The 22,105-nt window shown below is 35.1% G+C and overlaps 1 protein-coding gene across 2 annotated transcripts in view; it reads right to left on the reverse strand.

Moving 5' to 3' along the window:
• Positions 1–22,105, reverse strand: part of LOC126886868 (zinc finger protein 664-like) — a 93,384-nt gene that overhangs the window by 18,520 nt on the left and 52,759 nt on the right. Inside the window, exon 2 of one of the 2 annotated variants that reach the window (XM_050653988.1) lies at positions 9,484–14,593. The exons of the other annotated variant lie outside the window; for it this stretch is intronic. Coding sequence (XP_050509945.1) covers positions 11,835–14,593 — 2,759 coding nt within the window. The 3' untranslated portion in view covers positions 9,484–11,834. Of the gene's footprint in view, positions 1–9,483; positions 14,594–22,105 lie in introns of those variants that run through there. 2 annotated transcript variants of the gene reach the window in all.

Here is a 22,105-nt window from a genome sequence, read left to right on the forward strand (position 1 = left end):
GTGGGGGATGATATTGGTCAGGAGGGATTAAAATGTCTGTAGGTTCAACAACGGCGATATCTTTATTTTGGACCAGTATCAAATCTAATAAAGAATGAGAGGTATTTGGGCAAACGTTAATCTGGTATAGATTATGCAGACAGGATAGATTTGAGACAATCTCAATGGATGTTCTTTCGTTAGGAGTAGCAAGGTGATTAAATGTGGCTGATGAACTGAAATTGTCATGGGACCACGATGCATTAGGCAGATTAAAGTCACCCAAAAGGCATAGTTGGGATGGATTGAAATTGTTGACTGTGTTGTCAACATTGTCATTAAAGATGGAAAATTTCTCAGAGTCACTTTTTGGGGGAAAATATGCAGTGCCGAGAATAATGGTTTCGTTACCATTGATAATGGCTACAAACAGTTGGTCGATATCAAGTGAAGATGGCAAATGCTTACTATTCAATTGCTTGGATACGGCAATAAGAACGCCTCCTCCTCTAGAATAGGCACTGGTTGAAGATGACCTATCACTTCTGTAGACATTAAAGTCCGCTAGGTTCAGCTCGGCGTCGGTAATTCCCTCAGTTAGCCAGGTCTCCGTAAACACCAAAACATTATAAAAGCATCCTTGAGTATTTTCCAATAACTTGCCAAGCTTTGTCCGAAGGCCACGTACATTTTGGTAATAAACACTGATTTTGTGGCCATTGGGAGGAAGAGTATTGAGTTTTAGATTTTTCAGTTTTTTGAAGCTATAGACGGCACTCCATTCAAGTATTTGATCCTTAGATCAGTTTCGCCATTATCGATTCTGGTCTTCAGCTCGTTCTTAATTTTGAGTTCGTGTTCCCTTTGTAGTTTAGTTAAATCGCTCGATATGAAGATCTTACTACCTTTTAATTTGGATCTACCCTTGAGTGCCATTTGAACATCATAGCTGCTTGGAACCGTGATTTTTAAAGCCCTACAGCCAAATTTATTCCTTTTGCCAAATCTGGTGGCGGAGCGAATAGGAATAGGTTCATGGTGAAGTTTTTTGAGAATTTCTGTGGCAGCCTCCATGTCATTGTTGGATTCGGTAACATTAAAAAGTAGGATATTGGTTGATCGCCTGGATCGTTCTTGGAGTTCAGAAACCAATGAATCCTCGGAAACTTTGCTGTTACTACTTGAGGCAGGAACATCAGTATTCAGTCCATTTACGGTCAGATCCTCTATTGCACTCTTTAAGTTGATAATATCCTCCTTAAGGGCATCGATGTCTGAAGTAATCACGTTATTTCTAACAGTAGTTTCGGCGTTATCATTATGGCATATTTCCAATTTTAAAATACGTTGTTCTAGTTTCAAGAATTGATCTTTGTTGTCTCTCTGATTTTTTTGAATCTCCAGTTCCAAATTACTCATTCTCTTTATCAAATCTGTTAAATTGACAATGTTTATAGCACAGTCAGGGCAATAAAACGGCACAATTCTATTTACCATTATCACTGCTCGGATTTCAGTAGCTGATATAGATGAACAATTTTTACAAATTACTCGCTTACAGATGTCACATGGATACCCAAATAGGTCATTCCTTGATTCCTTAAAGATGCATGATGTCTTGCATTTATAACAGGATCCACCTGCCATACTTGAAAACCATAATGAAAGTTTCGAAATTGTTAAAATTTCACTGGACTATTAACAAAACGATTGTTGGAGCTAATTAATTTACCATTAGCTTTATCGGCCACAGTTCTAGATGTTAATTGCTTTGTGATAATAAAAAACAGAACCTGATAACAAAAACAGAACCTCTTATGTAGAATCCAAAATAATTGCGCTGATTTCTCGAAATACAATTGCACTGCCTTCACAAAATCACTTACAACTGAAACTGTAGGTTTTTAGCCACATGTAGGTATGAAATACAGCTAATAATTCACTGTTATTACTACTTAATTTCAACAAAAAGCAGGACAATATTATAGTTACTCTTCACATCGTTAAATATCAATCAATAATCCCTCATCAAATATAATCCTCATGAATTATATTCCTGCTGCCACAATTGTTTTAAATGTGAAGTAAACTTGGAGGTAAGATCTGTAGATGGAACAATATTGGTGGTTAGATTGTATCCTGTGTCAGTGGCTGATTTGGCTAGTGTATCTACTACATCATTACCTTTTATTCCTGAGTGTCCTCTAATCCACACTACAGTTATTGTTTTCCTTTGTTTTGTTGCTTCAAAGTTCAGTTTTAACATTTCTGCCTCTATGTTAGTAAGGTTTTTCGATGATTTCATGTTTGTTATTCAGTCAACTTCACTTTTACTGTCAGATAATATAACATGATTCTGTGTGTTTCTGGACTGGACTAAATGCTTTTGCTATGGCAATTGTTTCAGCGGTATATATATATATATTGGGAAGAGTTTGCGTCATAAAAAGCACAGCCTACGTTTACATTCAACTTGGATCCGTCAGTATATAGGGTGAGGCAGATAAAGGGCCTATTAGAAATATCTCGAGAACTAAAGGCAACTGAATTATGAAAATTGGAACAAGGGGGTTTTGAAGACTGATCTATTCAATGAAAATATTTTCATCTACTTGGTACTTCCGGTTATACCGGAAGTTGCTTATAACTTCGTTTTTTTAAATGGGACACCCTGTATATTTTTACATTTTTGGATTCTCCTCGATTTCTTCTTTCTTAAAATATAAGATTTTGTAACATTGTACAGGGTAGGTTAAAAGATAATTACGTTTTCTTATTAATTTCGTAGCAATATTCACACCCTGTAAGATTGTAGTAGTTTGACATATTAAACTCTATTTAAGTTCAAATGATTTTTAATATAGTCTACTATTGTTAACAATTATTAGTATAGCTAAATTTTTAATTTTAGTATACAGGGTGGGTCAAAACTAGGAATGAGTATTTTCTGAGTTTTCTTAAATGGAACACCCTATATTTTAGTATTGTAATGAAATGATATTTCACAGTACTTTTTTATTTCTTAAGCATTCCCTATACCTAACTGTTTTAATTTGTGCTTAATTGTTAATCGCACTAACAATCTTAACTTCGATGGTATTTTGACAAAGGTTGGTTTGCCGTTATTAAGGGCCGATAGGTTCATTTCTTGTATTACCTCATTCCACATATCTCTGCGATCATTTTGTGGTGCTCCCCATAGCACAGATTTAGCATTTATGTCACCCGCAATAATCAATATCTTTTTCCCTCTTGCATGACTAGCTATGTCGTCCACTACTTTCTTGTATTCCCTGAGTGTGATATTAGGAGAGGTGTAGGTCGCCACCAGGACGAACATTCCAAGGTCCAGGACCACAAATCCCTCCTTCCTTAAGCATGTTCTTATTCCTATTTCTCTGTTTCTAATATAGACTGCTACGTCTTGCTTCTTGTGTACAATCCATCTCTTTAGCTGTTATCTTCTTATTGGGTTCGGATACTATTACTAGATCCGCCCACGTTTCTTCCCCTCTTAACGTGAGTATGTCATGTGCCGACCTACATCTCCCCAGGTTTGCTTGTAGTATTACTACCCCTTTAAATGCTAATAGGTTTGTTCTAGCATCAGTTTCAAACGGTTTGAAACCATCAGCGAATAGTCGACCAGCGAGAGTAGAGGGGATAGCACTGGTGACTGTATTATGTTCTCTCACTGACCAACTGTTTGCTGACGGTTTCTGACTAGTTTGACTGTTTGCTAGAACAAACCTATTGTTGGATTGAACTTATTGGCTGACTACACCCCCGCTTTGTTATATGGCTGTTCTATCTTCATTAAAAAATTTTTTGTACTCCCGACGGTCGTTTGTGTCCTTTTTGTGTTCGCTGTTGATATTCCGCAGTAAGGTGTTTTGGCAGTTTTTCGCATCGTGACCTTCTTTCCAGCAGTTAAGGCACTTGTCTCCCCCTTTTCTTTCTTTGCATGTACTTCTTGTGTGTCCAAAATGTAAGCAAGTATAACACCTCTTTGGCCTATATTTGGGCGCCATAATTTTACTAGTGACCAACCCTATTCTGACCCACTTCTTATTTATTAGGGTTTGGGCTGCTTTTGTGTTTGTCGTAATTATTACTGTTTGACCACCGCTATATCCCGCCTTTCTATCCAGAATTGTTACTAGATCTGCTTTTCTCTGCCCCAAGTGATCCTTCAATGCTCCAATGACCTCTTCGTCATCCATAGTTTTATCTACGTCATATATGATCAGCGTTTTGTCCAGGCGTTTGGAATTAACTTCTACTCCCGTTTTGCTCGCTATCTCTTCAGTTAAGTCTTGTATTTTATTTCTTTCTCCTTTTATTTTCAATTTAAGATCTCCCTTCGCCGTTTCCTTTAGAGTTTTAATTTCTACTCCGCAATTTTTAACATCTACTTTATTCCTTACTTGTTCTGTCAAAGACATCTTTCCTTTTAAGATTTGGAACCACCATAGTAATGGTCGTCCCCATATCCTTTAGGGAACATTCCAGGGCCTTTCTGTAGTTCTCCCATGCCATACCTTGTCCAATTATGCAGAACACTAACTGTAGAATTAAGACGAAACTTGTAAGCAATCTGCGAACACATCAATATTGTAATAAACCATATAATACGAAAAAAATGAAAAAAAAAATGTAACTAGGTAAGCAAAAGATGACAAAAACAAAATAAAAAATAATAAAAAATATATATACATATATACTACATCAAAAAAAATATTATAAGACAATTAAAAAACAAAACTTAAAAAAAGAATCGACTAAAAATAGATAATAAAAAATAAAAAAAAATAAAAAAAACAATAACAGTCAAAACAACTCAATTATATACTTTTAATTTACACTCACTACTAACTAACACTGATTGTAAGTCTGGTCAATTGGCTATGCCAAGGCCATTAAAAAAACAACATTCTGAAATAGTATGAAAAAGATAAGAGACAAAAATTCGTGGGTAGCAGAAGTATTAAGATAAAATATACAGGGCGATTGATTAGTGTGATAAAGCTCAGTAGATCCGCCATTATAGTAATAAATAGTAATATATACCTAGTAATAAATAGCAATATATAGTAATAAATAGCAATAAAAGTTAGTAACAAAAATTGTGGCAAACTTTGAGCTTCACATTACAAAATTAGTTAGAATGTTAGATAACCAGTGGCGGCTCGTCAGAGGAGGCAAGGGAGGCTCAGCCTCCCCATAAATTTTTTACACACTCTATAATGTTTTGTTTATCATGAATCGCGAAAACAACAATTACTCTCACTATTATACAACGTGTGAATTCCATATTATCACTAATTTATCCATACGTACGGAGCATTACGCATTAGCATTAGAACGCATGATCGCGTCTCAGTTTTATTACATATTATTGTAGGCAGGACCCTGGGTTATCCCGAGATGCACGAACGGAGCCGAGAAGCCCAGCATTCTCCCTTGCTAATGCTCCGTGCAGCGCAGCAGGCGTGTAAGGAGGCCCGGTCTCCTACAGTGGCATCTACGGCGCCATCACACGCTGCCCGGAGATATACCAAGGGAGGCAGAGTAGATTCTCAGCTCCGTTGGGTGGTTGGGTGCGTCTCGGGACAACGAATTTTAGGGTCCTGGCTAAAAATAATGAAAAATCTAAAAGTGCGAATTTTGTTATGAAATTTGGTATGTGGGGTTATAATAATATTTGGAACAACTTGCTCAAATAACTTTTTCCGATATCTCTAACTCTAAGCAAAATATCGGTAATTTATCGTGTTTTTGAATTCGCAGTAGGCCGCGTTTAGAATTAAAAAAATTCAGTTGAGTAGGTATCTTAAAAAATTTGAAGCTTCATTATGTATGGACTGCAAAACTTCAAATCTGTATTTATTTTGATATGCATAGGTATCTATTTACAAATAGATGGAATTGTTAACAAATAAACGACACAAACTTTGGTATTAAACTTTTACTATTAGACTAACTATTTTTAAAATGATATCATGAAATTATGAATTAGGATGATATTATGAAATGTAAATAAAAAATGGTCAAAAGATGGGGCCTTAAATTACATTTTTTGGCGCATTTTTTTGCTAGTGCAAATTTGTCTAGATATTTTACAGTTAGGTATAGCCTCCCCTATTGTAAAAAGCACGAGCCGCCACTGTAGATAACATAGTGGCAGACCAAACTTATTTTTTTTTAATGGAACACCCTACATTTTATTTTATATTCGAAACCTTCTTAACTTCCCCATCACAAAAATATAAAGTTTTTACAAAGTTATAACCAATTTTCTATGAAAATCGTAATAAGTTCAACTTTCCTGTATAAATAAAAATAAACACAACACCATTGTTTTATAAACTGGTATAATTAACTTACGCATGAAAGTTATTTTAACAGTAAAAAGACTAAGTTTTCACTCTAATGGCATATAAAACAACATAATCCTACTCTACATCCCACCAGAATGAAAACAATGGGAACCTTCTCTGGTTACACCTCCGAGGCTTCTACAATTTGCAAGCCATACGGATGCTGAGACATAAGGAAGATGAGGGAATTCTACAATTTACAATTCACGTCCCATATGCTCAGCGCGGTAAAGTTCCAACTCCCTTTGTACTCCAATCAGAGTAAATGTAAATAAAAAATGAATAACCATTTTCAATTTCGTTGCAAAACGAAAATACAGCCGAACCATATTCTAGTCCAATCAGGGAGTGCAGCAAGCACCTCTACCGGTTTCGAAACTTATTAGTCTCTCATCAGGAGGCACATATGCTGCTCTCCCTGATCCAACCAAAACAAACCCCAGCGTGCATTCCCGGATTGCAACGAACGAAATGGCATAGATGCCCTAGCGGCAACTGCTAGCAAAAAGACTAAGTTTTCACTCTAATGGCATATAAAACAACATAATGCTACTCTACACCCCACCAGAATGAAAACAATGGGAAACTTCTCTGGTTACACCTCCGAGACTTCTACAATTTGCAAGCCATACGGATGCTGAGACTAAGGAAGATGAGGGAATTCTACAATTCACGTCCCATCTGCTCAGCGCGGTAAAGTTCCAACGAGAATGGTTCCCTTTGTACTCCAATCAGAGTAAATGTAAATCAAAAATGAATAACCCTTTTCAATTTCGTTGCAAAACGAAAATACATCTGTAGGAGGTGTAACCAGAGAAGGTTCCCATTGTTTTCATTCTGGTGGGGTGTAGAGTAGCATTATGTTGTTTTATATGCTATTAGAGTGAAAACTTAATCTTTTTGCTAGCAGTTGCCGCTAGGGCATCTATGCCATTTCGTTCGTTGCAATCCGGGACTGCACGCTGGGGTTTGTCTTGGTTGCATCAGGGAGAGCAGCATATGTGCCTCCTGATGAGAGAATAATAAGTTTCTAAACCGGTAGAGGTGCTTGCTGCACTCTCTGATTGGGCTAGAATATGGTTCGGCTATATTTTCGTTTTGCAACGAAATTGAAAATGGTTATTCATTTTTTATTTTAACAGTGTATTGTGCTAGTCATGTCAATTAATTTATTTTGCCTACCTGAATATAAATATACTTTTATATACACATTGATTTATTATAGGTACTAACTTTTTTATTTGCATACACGTTAGCGTGTACCTAGACACAGCGTCTCCAATTGATATTGCCATCTATCCATAATTTAAAAAAATGTACCGAATAAAAGTTACTTATTTTTACGTAAGGAAACCAAATCTGCAATAAAAAACGGGAGCTCCTATTTAAGATTTTAAAGTAACCCCCACTCCCTCCGTGGGGGTCGTGTTTGGTATCATTCTATAGATTTTTGAAAAATATTGAACAAGTATTTTTTAGTTTTTCGATCTTACGTTTATTTTCGCTTTTTTCTTGTGAAACTTTGTGACTCACCCATTTCCTTACGACCCCCGCTCAAACCGTCAGATTTTTAAATATACGCTGTTCTGCATGTACTTAACTGACCTTATCTTAATCTGATGATTTCGAGTTGTTCTGAGGATATATTTTTTTCGAACCCCCTTAATAATGAACTCCATGGTATTCAAGATCCAATATATGGTAGGGGTACATTTACAGGGTGCAAAATTTCTCCCCATGTGATTTTATGACGCGCTCGAGTAACTGTAAAAATCCCCGCTTGGGCCGCCCTACCATATATCCTGAAGTGATTCCAATAAAGCAAAAAATAGGCTCTTATGGAAATTGTTTGAACACATGTTCCCCCATGTTCCATGTAGACTTTGAATTATGAGATAAGTATAGAGGCTATTCCCAAAATTTCATTAAAATCCATGCATTAGGATATAATTCGGAGGTAAAATCCTGTTCTGCTCTCATTAACTGGCGTATTAAAATCATTTCTTGTTTGGCTTTTCTCTAGTGTCAAATGTTTTCAAGTTACGTGATTCACTAAACGGGTTCAAAAAAATATTACAATAGTAAAGTTTTTCTCTAGCGTATATTCTTAAATGATTTTTTAAAATACATGGGTTAGAAAAGTGCTTAAAACAAATTTCATACTTGTAAGGTTTTTCTCCGGTATGATCCACGGTTCTTGGACATTTACTACGGTTGACCAGATCGACTAACCAATGAACATTAAGGGTGCGATTACGTCACGACTATACTGTAATTTGAATCGTAATATGATTAATCGATTAATCGGTATTTTTATGTCTTTGATATATGGAAAATAGTCAAGATAGTTAAGAAATAAAGATGTTTAGAGGATTATAATACCTAATTATGGAAAACTGTTTATATTTATCCAACAGTTAATGTAATATTTACGGAAATCTAGGACTTCAATCTCCATTTTACACTAAAATTTGTCGCTGAATTTCCATTAATACTGGATTAACTAATGAATACATACCATCCTTAGAGGTCAGCTAGGATTATGTGAATTAGAATTACTTCTATAATTTATTGTAAGAATTTAAATAATAGGTAATAAATTTGGCCACACTACAGCCTGTACCTGGCATTCTAAAATGTCATCAACATTATTATTACGTTAATACATAATGAAATTTTAACGTTTTAACCTATCTTATAAATATATATATTCTTATTTAAGCTCCTACAACAGGTACGATGTACAACTACATAAATAATAAATAGCTTCATGAATAATTCAAAATAAGTTTTTTACGGGAAACAACACCAAAATTATACACACACACACAAATAAATACAAACACGAATAATATACATACACAATAATACATTCAATGATCGAAAATCATTTAAAAATATGTGATTGTGTATTGTTGTGACGTAAAATAAAAAAAAAATGAGTCTCCCACCACCGTCGGACAAGGCAACCGTAGTATTCTTTTTCTCATTATAGGCATCTTTCAGTGCGTCACAGTTTTTCGATTTCTTTCCAACTCATTAAATTGTATGTGACAGAAAAAACGGCACGTCGGTGATTACAGACATTTATAACATTTTTTTAGTTGTCGATAAATGACGCTATAATCGAAAAAAAAATATTTACGAATTATATAATATATCTACGAATATAATCTGTACAATTTATAAGACTATACAAATCAAAGAAAATACCATTTTATAAATGCAATAAACACAATTGATTTGTTTTTATGCCAAATTGCAAATAGAATGAGACAACTGTCAGATTTAACTAAAATGCCATGTTAGAAAAAAATGTTAAAAATGTGTATTATCACGGACTTACCTTTTTTTCTATCATTTGTAACGCACTGAAAAATGCCCATGAAAAGGACCTTAAATGTCTAATAACCGTAGGTATGACCTTTCCTGTGACCAGTTAATTGAGCTTTTTGAGCGAACTGTTTTAAACCAATTTCACACTTGTGAGGTTTGTCAGCAGTGTGCACTCTCAAATGTCTTTTTAAGGTACTAGTAGACTTTAGCAAGATCAAAAATAAGCATTTTTTTCTCAGAACCTTTATTAAAAATTAACATAAAAGATAAAACTTTTTACATATTAATATCTAACTAACGCTCAGTTTCATAATAAAGTTAAAGTGGACTTTAATTAAGTTGGTAGGTACCTTTATCAATGGAATTGTAATAAATTAGTGAACAAATTACACATTAAAGTGAACTTTAGTTAATGTTCACTTTAAGTTGATTATGAAACCGGGCGTTAGAGAGTACAAAAAATATATCTTTTTTCATTTATGCACGTACACTAATATTGTAGAGGGCGCAAAAGTCGAGGCCTTGAAAAATAGTTGTTCCTATGGCGGACAGTTAACCTCAGGATTGGGATCTCTAAAACAGAAAAATCGTACGGCATTTAAAAAAGGAAGGATTCTTACGTGATAATTTACTACAATTTGAACAAAAAATATAAAATCAATATTTTTCACCATGAAAAACTGAAAAAAAGGGTAATTTTTTCACAAAATTTTTTCAAACATTTTTTTTGCGGATTTTTTCACTAACTGCGGTAAATTGTCACGTAAGAAACATACCTTTTTCAAATGCCATACGATTTTTTTTGTTTCAGAGATCACAATTCTGAGGTTAACTGTCTGCCCTATCTCGATGATATGGCAGACTGTAAGCTTTTTGTGTAAATTAAAACCGTACGTACACAATAAACGATTTTATGAATAGTACGTGGAACTAACATATCTAAATGGACCTATATAAACTTATGTAAGTAGTGCACCTGCTAATTATTGTTTTGTTACTTTTATGTAATTGTCATAATTTTAAAACTGTAGGTACCTTTGATTGGATTTATACATTTTTTAAACTCTGTGTATTTAAGTGTAAAGGCGGCTGCACAATTGACCGGGAACGAGAACAGAAACGGGAACGAGAACGGAAACTGAAAGCATCAGCAGATTCACAATTAAATGGTAAACAGCTGTTTTATGTCACTGTCACTTGAGCTGTTAATTTTTTTTCTCAAAATAAATTTTGTGGGACGATTTTTTTCTAATTTTATTAAAAAAGGATGTCTGGTAACTCTGAAAATATGGATTTATTTGATGACGAGCTTTTTATATTTTCGTTCTTTATGATCTTGCAACTAATTTACACAATATGTGTGCAATCACAAAGGGTTTTCAGCATAAATATAAAAAGCATATCATTCAAATATTTATGCTATCATACATTATGATCTGCATCAATCGTACGGATGAGGACATTTTTCCAATAAAGAAATCAATAGTTCGTCATTCATTTTAATGCAAAATATATGTATCAAACTTGTAACTAAAACTTGGTTACTCACACTGAATAACAAATTTTTATTGGACATTTGACAGAATTTTTAATCCTGCCTTCTGATTGGTTCCGGGAATACAACGGGAACGAGAAAGTTGAAACATGGACAACTTTCCCGTTCACGTTACCGGACAGTTTCTCGTTCTTGGTTATTGTGCAACTAAACATTAATTTACGTAGAGGTTAACTTTTTTTCCGTTTCCGTTCCCGGGCAATTGTGCAGCCGCCTTAGTCAAATTTATTTATTTATATCTATTAATTTATCTATGCACTCTCAAATGTTTTTTCAAAGCATTTGCCGTAATAAACTGCTTACAACACATTTCACACTTGTAAGGTTGTTCTCCGTTATGACCTTTCATGTGATAAGTTAAATGAGCTTCTTCAGCGAACTGCTTCAAACAAATTTCACACTGCTTTAATAAATTGCTTTAAACAAATTTCACACATGTAAGGTTTTCTCCAGTGTGCACTCTCAAATGTATTTTTAAGTACCTGCTTCACTAAACTGCTTACAACACATTTCACACTTGTAAGGTTTTTCTCAGGTATGACCTTTCATGTGATAAGTTAAATGAGCTTTTTGAGCGAACTGTTTTAAACAAATTTCACACTGATAAGATTTTCTCCAGTGTGCGCTCTCAAATGTACTTTCAAATCACTTGCCCTACTAAACTGCTTAAAACAAATTTCACACTTGTGAGGTTTTTCTCCAGTGTGCACTCTCAAATGTATTTTTAAACTATCTGCTCGACCAAATTGTTTAAAACAAATTTCACACTTGTGAGGTTTTTCACCAGTGTGCACTCTCAAATGTATTTTTAAACTATCTGCTCGACCAAATTGTTTAAAACAAATTTCACACTTGTAAGGTTTTTCTCCAGTGTGCGCTCTCAAATGTACTTTCAAATGCCTTGCCGTAATAAACTGTTTAAAACAAATTTCACATTTGTGAGGCTTTTCTCCAGTATGCACTCTCAAATGTACTTTTAAATGATCTACTTTACTAAATTGCTTAAAACAAATTTCACACTTGTGAGGTTTTTCACCAGTGTGCACTATCAAATGTATTTTTAAACTATCTGCTCGGCCAAATTGTTTAAAACAAATTTCACACTTGTGAGGTTTTTCACCAGTGTGCACTCTAAAATGTATTTTTAAACTATCTGCTCGACCAAATTGTTTAAAACAAATTTCACACTTGTAAGGTTTTTCTCCAGTGTGCGCTCTCAAATGTACTTTCAAATGCCTTGCCGTAATAAACTGTTTAAAACAAATTTCACATTTGTGAGGCTTTTCTCCAGTATGCACTCTCAAATGTACTCTTAAATTAACTACTCTACTAAATTGCTTAAAACAAATTTCACACTTGTGAGGTTTTTCTCCAGTGTGCGCTCTCAAATGTACTTTTAAATTACCTACTTTACTAAATTGCTTAAAACAAATTTCACACTTGTGAGGTTTTTCTCCACTGTGCACTCTCAAATGTATTTTTAAACTTCCTGCATGACTAAATTGTTTAAAACAAATTTCACACTTGTAAGGTTTTTCTCCAGTGTGCGCTCTCAAATGTACTTTCAAATGCCTTGCCGTAATAAACTGTTTAAAACAAATTTCACATTTGTGAGGCTTTTCTCCAGTATGCACTCTCAAATGTACTTTTAAATGATCTACTTTACTAAATTGCTTAAAACAAATTTCACACTTGTGAGGTTTTTCACCAGTGTGCACTCCCAAATGTATTTTTAAACTATCTGCTCGACCAAATTGTTTAAAACAAATTTCACACTTGTGAGGTTTTTCACCAGTGTGCACTCTCAAATGTATTTTTAAACTCCCTGCTTGACTAAATTGTTTAAAACAAATTTCACACTTGTGAGGTTTTTCTCCAGTGTGCGCTCTCAAATGTACTTTTAAATTACCTACTTTACTAAATTGCTTAAAACAAATTTCACACCTGTGAGGTTTTTCTCCACTGTGCACTCTCAAATGTATTTTTAAACTTCCTGCTTGACTAAATTGTTTAAAACAAATTTCACACTTGTAAGGTTTTTCTCCAGTGTGCGCTCTCAAATGTACTTTCAAATGCCTTGCCGTAATAAACTGTTTAAAACAAATTTCACATTTGTGAGGCTTTTCTCCAGTATGCACTCTCAAATGTACTTTTAAATGATCTACTTTACTAAATTGCTTAAAACAAATTTCACACTTGTGAGGTTTTTCTCCAGTGTGCGTTCTCAAATGTACTTTTAAATTATCTACTTTACTAAATTGCTTAAAACAAATTTCACGCCTGTGAGGTTTTTCTCCACTGTGCACTCTCAAATGTATTTTTAAACTCCCTGCTTGACTAAATTGTTTAAAACAAATTTCACACCTGTGAGGTTTTTCTCCACTGTGCACTCTCAAATGTATTTTTAAACTCCCTGCTTGACTAAATTGCTTAAAACAAATTTCACACTTGTGAGGTTTTTCTCCAGTGTGCGCTCTCAAATGTACTTTTAAATTACCTACTTTACTAAATTGCTTAAAACAAATTTCACACCTGTGAGGTTTTTCTCCACTGTGCACTCTCAAATGTATTTTTAAACTTCCTGCTTGACTAAATTGTTTAAAACAAATTTCACACTTGTAAGGTTGTTCTCCAGTGTGCGCTCTCAAATGTACTTTCAAATGCCTTGCCGTAATAAACTGTTTAAAACAAATTTCACATTTGTGAGGCTTTTCTCCAGTATGCACTCTCAAATGTACTTTTAAATGATCTACTTTACTAAATTGCTTAAAACAAATTTCACACTTGTGAGGTTTTTCTCCAGTGTGCGTTCTCAAATGTACTTTTAAATTATCTACTTTACTAAATTGCTTAAAACAAATTTCACACCTGTGAGGTTTTTCTCCACTGTGCACTCTCAAATGTATTTTTAAACTCCCTGCTTGACTAAATTGTTGAAAACAAATTTCACACTTGTGAGGTTTTTCTCCAGTATGTATTCTCAAATGTACTTTTAAATTATCTACTTTACTAAATTGCTTAAAACAAATTTCACACTTGTAAGGTTTTTCTCCAGTGTGCGCTCTCAAATGTACTTTCAAATGCCTTGCCGTAATAAACTGTTTAAAACAAATTTCACATTTGTGAGGCTTTTCTCCAGTATGCACTCTCAAATGTACTTTTAAATTCCCTTTACTAAATTGTTTAAAACAGATTTCACACTTGTAAGGTTTTTTTCCAGTCCCGACTTTCATATTTTTATTTAATGTTTTTCCTTCCGCGTGTGGATTCATGTAATTTTCTTCCTGCGATGAATGTTCAGTTAGTGTCTCCACAACTTCCATCTTGTTCTCTTGAAGACAACCTAAAAATCAAACTGACTATACTACCGTCCTCAAATAAAACGCGGTATGTGCAGCCAACTTAAAACCGAGAAATCGGCTCTCAAAGTTTTTTCTCAGGACTCTATATGCACATACGGAATATTTCAATTTGTTTATTTTGGTAGTAAATAAAATTATACGGGTTTCAGACATTGCCGAAGCATAAATAAGGTCACAAGGAAACCATATATAGCAAAAACTCGATTTTCAATTTTTTTGCAGATACCGCGTTTTAATTGAGGATGGTAGTATAATAAAAACATTTGGATTCAAGAGAAAATTAATGTAAAAACAAAGAAATGTAATATTCAAATTAAAGGTTATTGAAATGCAAGACAATGAAGAGCACCAGGAAGGACAAACAGAAAAAACACTAGAACAACGTAGACTAAGCAGCGGTATAGGTGAAATTTGCTAATCATTTTAGGCACCATAAGACTCTATAACTTAAATATGTAGTAGAACCTAAAAGGAAACATATAAACACCACCCCCTGTCCCCTTCACCCACTATCAAAAACTACATTTTTCGTTTTTATTTTTTTTTAGACGGGATGCTATTAATTTTATACTTTCAAAAAATTCGCACGCATAATTGAGGCTTTTACAAAACATGTCTATTTTTTATGAATCCGTAAGTTGTGTACATAACCCCAAAAAAAATATTTTTTTTTTCGGAAATTTTTTTTTACAAATATCAATTTGTTTGGCCCGGGCAGGCATTATTATGTTAAATGAATAAAAATAAATTTCGACCACGAGTTAGTATTCTGTTAACCGAGATACGATAGTACCAAGCAGCGCCGCTAGGAGAAACACTCCAACAATGCGTCTCAGATTACTTTAACGAAACGTGGTCATTTTGTACTCTAAACCGAGTAAAGTATGAAAAAAAAAAAGAAAATAATCGTTTTCGTTTTGATTCAATTCGAGTCTCTTGCCATCCTCTGACACCGTGTTTCGGGGTCTCTCTCTACCCCTTATCAAAGAGGCTATGCAAGTAGACTGAATTGAATCATCTCGAAACGAAGAAGAACTGCATATATTAAAATATCTGCAGCAGAGTGTGGTTAGACTGTCCTCAAACGGGGAATGACGAAATGAATAAAAATAAATTTCGACCACGAGTTAGTATTCTGTTAACCGAGATACGATAGTACCAAGCGGCGCCGCTAGGAGAAACACTCCAACAATGCGTCTCAGATTACTTTAACGAAACGTGGTCATTTTGTACTCTAAACCGAGTAAGGTATGAAAAAGAAAAGAAAATAATCGTTTTCGTTTTGATTCAATTCGAGTCTCTTGCCATCCTCTGACACCGTGTTTCGGGGTCTCTACCCCTTATCAAAGAGGCTATGCAAGTAGACTGAATTGAATCATCTCGAAACGAAGAAGAACTGCATATATTAAAATATCTGCAGCAGAGTGTGGTTAGACTGTCCTCAAACGGGGAATGACGAAATGAATAAAAATAAATTTCGACCACGAGTTAGTATTCTGTTAACCGAGATACGATAGTACCAAGCGGCGCCGCTAGGAGAAACACTCCAACAATGCGTCTCAGATTACTTTAACGAAACGTGGTCATTTTGTACTCTAAACCGAGTAAGGTATGAAAAAGAAAAGAAAATAATCGTTTTCGTTTTGATTCAATTCGAGTCTCTTGCCATCCTCTGACACCGTGTTTCGGGGTCTCTACCCCTTATCAAAGAGGCTATGCAAGTAGACTGAATTGAATCATCTCGAAACGAAGAAGAACTGCATATATTAAAATATCTGCAGCAGAATGTGGTTAGACTGTCCTCTAAAGGGGAATGACGAAATGAATAAAAATAAATTTCGACCACGAGTTAGTATTCTGTTAACCGAGATACGATAGTACCAAGCGGCGCCGCTAGGAGAAACACTCCAACAATGCGTCTCAGATTACTTTAACGAAACGTGGTCATTTTGTACTCTAAACCGAGTAAGGTATGAAAAAGAAAAGAAAATAATCGTTTTCGTTTTGATTCAATTCGAGTCTCTTGCCATCCTCTGACACCGTGTTTCAGGGTCTCTACCCCTTATCAAAGAGGCTATGCAAGTAGACTGAATTGAATCAATCATCTCGAAACGAAGAACTGCATATATTAAAATATCTGCAGCAGAATGTGGTTAGACTGTCCTCAAAGGGGAATGGCGAAATGAATAAAAATAAATTTCGACCACGAGTTAGTATTCTGTTAACCGAGATACGATAGTACCAAGCGGCGCCGCTAGGAGAAACACTCCAACAATGCGTCTCAGATTACTTTAACGAAACGTGGTCATTTTGTACTCTAAACCGAGTAAGGTATGAAAAAGAAAAGAAAATAATCGTTTTCGTTTTGATTCAATTCGAGTCTCTTGCCATCCTCTGACACCGTGTTTCGGGGTCTCTACCCCTTATCAAAGAGGCTATGCAAGTAGACTGAATTGAATCATCTCGAAACGAAGAAGAACTGCATATATTAAAATATCTGCAGCAGAGTGTGGTTAGACTGTCCTCAAACGGGGAATGACGAAATGAATAAAAATAAATTTCGACCACGAGTTAGTATTCTGTTAACCGAGATACGATAGTACCAAGCGGCGCCGCTAGGAGAAACACTCCAACAATGCGTCTCAGATTACTTTAACGAAACGTGGTCATTTTGTACTCTAAACCGAGTAAGGTATGAAAAAGAAAAGAAAATAATCGTTTTCGTTTTGATTCAATTCGAGTCTCTTGCCATCCTCTGACACCGTGTTTCGGGGTCTCTACCCCTTATCAAAGAGGCTATGCAAGTAGACTGAATTGAATCATCTCGAAACGAAGAAGAACTGCATATATTAAAATATCTGCAGCAGAGTATGGTTAGACTGTCCTCTAAAGGGGAATGACGAAATGAATAAAAATAAATTTCGACCACGAGTTAGTATTCTGTTAACCGAGATACGATAGTACCAAGCGGCGCCGCTAGGAGAAACACTCCAATAATGCGTCTCAGATTACTTTAACGAAACGTGGTCATTTTGTACTCTAAACCGAGTAAGGTATGAAAAAGAAAAGAAAATAATCGTTTTCGTTTTGATTCAATTCGAGTCTCTTGCCATCCTCTGACACCGTGTTTCAGGGTCTCTACCCCTTATCAAAGAGGCTATGCAAGTAGACTGAATTGAATCAATCATCTCGAAACGAAGAACTGCATATATTAAAATATCTGCAGCAGAATGTGGTTAGACTGTCCTCAAAGGGGAATGGCGAAATGAATAAAAATAAATTTCGACCACGAGTTAGTATTCTGTTAACCGAGATACGATAGTACCAAGCGGCGCCGCTAGGAGAAACACTCCAACAATGCGTCTCAGATTACTTTAACGAAACGTGGTCATTTTGTACTCTAAACCGAGTAAGGTATGAAAAAGAAAAGAAAATAATCGTTTTCGTTTTGATTCAATTCGAGTCTCTTGCCATCCTCTGACACCGTGTTTCGGGGTCTCTACCCCTTATCAAAGAGGCTATGCAAGTAGACTGAATTGAATCATCTCGAAACGAAGAAGAACTGCATATATTAAAATATCTGCAGCAGAGTGTGGTTAGACTGTCCTCAAACGGGGAATGACGAAATGAATAAAAATAAATTTCGACCACGAGTTAGTATTCTGTTAACCGAGATACGATAGTACCAAGCGGCGCCGCTAGGAGAAACACTCCAACAATGCGTCTCAGATTACTTTAACGAAACGTGGTCATTTTGTACTCTAAACCGAGTAAGGTATGAAAAAGAAAAGAAAATAATCGTTTTCGTTTTGATTCAATTCGAGTCTCTTGCCATCCTCTGACACCGTGTTTCGGGGTCTCTACCCCTTATCAAAGAGGCTATGCAAGTAGACTGAATTGAATCATCTCGAAACGAAGAAGAACTGCACATATTAAAATATCTGCAGCAGAGTGTGGTTAGACTGTCCTCAAACGGGGAATGACGAAATGAATAAAAATAAATTTCGACCACGAGTTAGTATTCTGTTAACCGAGATACGATAGTACCAAGCGGCGCCGCTAGGAGAAACACTCCAACAATGCGTCTCAGATTACTTTAACGAAACGTGGTCATTTTGTACTCTAAACCGAGTAAGGTATGAAAAAGAAAAGAAAATAATCGTTTTCGTTTTGATTCAATTCGAGTCTCTTGCCATCCTCTGACACCGTGTTTCGGGGTCTCTACCCCTTATCAAAGAGGCTATGCAAGTAGACTGAATTGAATCATCTCGAAACGAAGAAGAACTGCATATATTAAAATATCTGCAGCAGAGTATGGTTAGACTGTCCTCTAAAGGGGAATGACGAAATGAATAAAAATAAATTTCGACCACGAGTTAGTATTCTGTTAACCGAGATACGATAGTACCAAGCGGCGCCGCTAGGAGAAACACTCCAACAATGCGTCTCAGATTACTTTAACGAAACGTGGTCATTTTGTACTCTAAACCGAGTAAGGTATGAAAAAGAAAAGAAAATAATCGTTTTCGTTTTGATTCAATTCGAGTCTCTTGCCATCCTCTGACACCGTGTTTCAGGGTCTCTACCCCTTATCAAAGAGGCTATGCAAGTAGACTGAATTGAATCAATCATCTCGAAACGAAGAACTGCATATATTAAAATATCTGCAGCAGAATGTGGTTAGACTGTCCTCAAAGGGGAATGGCGAAATGAATAAAAATAAATTTCGACCACGAGTTAGTATTCTGTTAACCGAGATACGATAGTACCAAGCGGCGCCGCTAGGAGAAACACTCCAACAATGCGTCTCAGATTACTTTAACGAAACGTGGTCATTTTGTACTCTAAACCGAGTAAGGTATGAAAAAGAAAAGAAAATAATCGTTTTCGTTTTGATTCAATTCGAGTCTCTTGCCATCCTCTGACACCGTGTTTCGGGGTCTCTACCCCTTATCAAAGAGGCTATGCAAGTAGACTGAATTGAATCATCTCGAAACGAAGAAGAACTGCATATATTAAAATATCTGCAGCAGAGTGTGGTTAGACTGTCCTCAAACGGGGAATGACGAAATGAATAAAAATAAATTTCGACCACGAGTTAGTATTCTGTTAACCGAGATACGATAGTACCAAGCGGCGCCGCTAGGAGAAACACTCCAACAATGCGTCTCAGATTACTTTAACGAAACGTGGTCATTTTGTACTCTAAACCGAGTAAGGTATGAAAAAGAAAAGAAAATAATCGTTTTCGTTTTGATTCAATTCGAGTCTCTTGCCATCCTCTGACACCGTGTTTCGGGGTCTCTACCCCTTATCAAAGAGGCTATGCAAGTAGACTGAATTGAATCATCTCGAAACGAAGAAGAACTGCATATATTAAAATATCTGCAGCAGAGTGTGGTTAGACTGTCCTCTAAAGGGGAATGACGAAATGAATAAAAATAAATTTCGACCACGAGTTAGTATTCTGTTAACCGAGATACGATAGTACCAAGCGGCGCCGCTAGGAGAAACACTCCAACAATGCGTCTCAGATTACTTTAACGATACGTGGTCATTTTGTACTCTAAACCGAGTAAGGTATGAAAAAGAAAAGAAAATAATCGTTTTCGTTTTGATTCAATTCGAGTCTCTTGCCATCCTTTGACACCGTGTGACATCCTCGTGAGACCCCGAAACACGGTGTCAGAGGAAGGCAAGAGACTCGAAATGAATCAAAACGAAAACGATTATTTTCTTTTCTTTTTCATACCTTACTCGGTTTAGAGTACAAAATGACCACGTTTCGTTAAAGTAATCTGAGACGCATTGTTGGAGTGTTTCTCCTAGCGGCACCGCTTGGTACTATCGTATCTCGGTTAACAGAATACTAACTCGTGGTCGAAATTTATTTTTATTCATTTCGTCATTCCCCGTTAGAGGACAGTCTAACCACACTCTGCTGCAGATATTTTAATATATGCAGTAATATAACACGGTGTCAGAGGATGACAAGAGACTCGAATTGAATCAAAACGAAAACGATTATTTTCTTTTCTTCATTATTATGTTAGGTTCTTTGGATAATTGAGAGCAAAAAAGGTATTTTGTAATGTTTCTCTAAGTTGATTGATTTCGAATTAAACAATTTAAAGAAAAAACGACAAATGACGATTTTCAATGCTCAAAAACACAAATAAAAAATATTATTTTTGAAACTATGAAGTACCTAAATTCAAGTTAAAACCTTATTTTATTAGTTAGCGATAAGAAATTTTGGCTTATTTCATTTTAAAACCTAGTCTATTAGTTATTAATGCAGCCCGATCGCCTGCCCTTTCATAAGCGCTTCATTAGAAATTAAAAAACAATGTTTAATAAAACACGCCAAAAATTCTTATGGGGAACTGATAGAAGAAGGTTTGAAGTTGAATTTAGGCACTTCGTAATTTCACAAATTAGATTTTTAGTTATGTTTTTGAGCCTTCAAAATCGACATTTTTCGTATTTTTAATAAGTTTAATAAGCTCAATTAATAATAAAGGATTAATAAGCTTAATTAATAATACGTTTTATATACTGTTTAAATTTGAATTTAAACTCGAAAACGACCAACTTTAGAGAAAAATTACAAAATGCCTTTTTTGTTACCACTGATCCAAGAAACCTAAAATAATGTCTTCCCGGGCCACAAAAATTGATTTTTATAATTTATTTTAAATTTGTTTTTAACATTAAAAATAAATACATATAGCAATAACTCCGAAATTACGGTATTTGTGTATAGGGAGTATTACACGAACAATAATCAGTATTTATTAAAAACACAAAAATATACAGGGTGTCCCATTTAAAATAAGAAAGTTAATTTCCAGAAAAACGGAAGATATGACAACAATACAACTACCACATAATATCGGCCGCAAACCCTTACTCACTAAAATTTATAAAAATTGTGCAAGTCGTTTCCGAGATAATTGAGGCGTTCCATAAATACCTCAAACTCATTCTGTATATACAAAGTGGACAAAAAAATACTAAAATAGTTTTAAAATATATAATAAACATTTTGTTGTTGTTATAATACAAATCGTCGGTATACTGCGAAAACCAGATAAATGACAAATTTTAAAATATTGAGTTAAGTATACCGAAATTCTCAGATTTTTACGTTCTACATACAGGTAAAACTCAATAAATGATACGATTTACAATTCAGCAGATAATTTGTATAATAAACAAATAAGTTACACCTAACCAACTTTTCATTTTCAAACAAAACAATATATCGCTACTTACTTCCATAAAATCAAAGCTCTGTTGCGTGTAAAACCAACTAAGCGCACATATACAGGGTGAGGCAGATAGAAGGGCCTATTAGAAATATCTCGAGAACTAAAGGTAAGAAAATCATGAAAATTGTTATACAGGGGTTTTGAGGTGTGAACTATTTAATGAAAATATTTTGGTCTCTTTGCTACTTCCGGTTATACCGGAAGTGGATTGTAACTTCG

This window comes from Diabrotica virgifera, chromosome 6 (genome assembly GCF_917563875.1).
Source record: "Diabrotica virgifera virgifera chromosome 6, PGI_DIABVI_V3a".
Lineage (NCBI taxonomy): Eukaryota > Metazoa > Arthropoda > Insecta > Coleoptera > Chrysomelidae > Diabrotica > Diabrotica virgifera.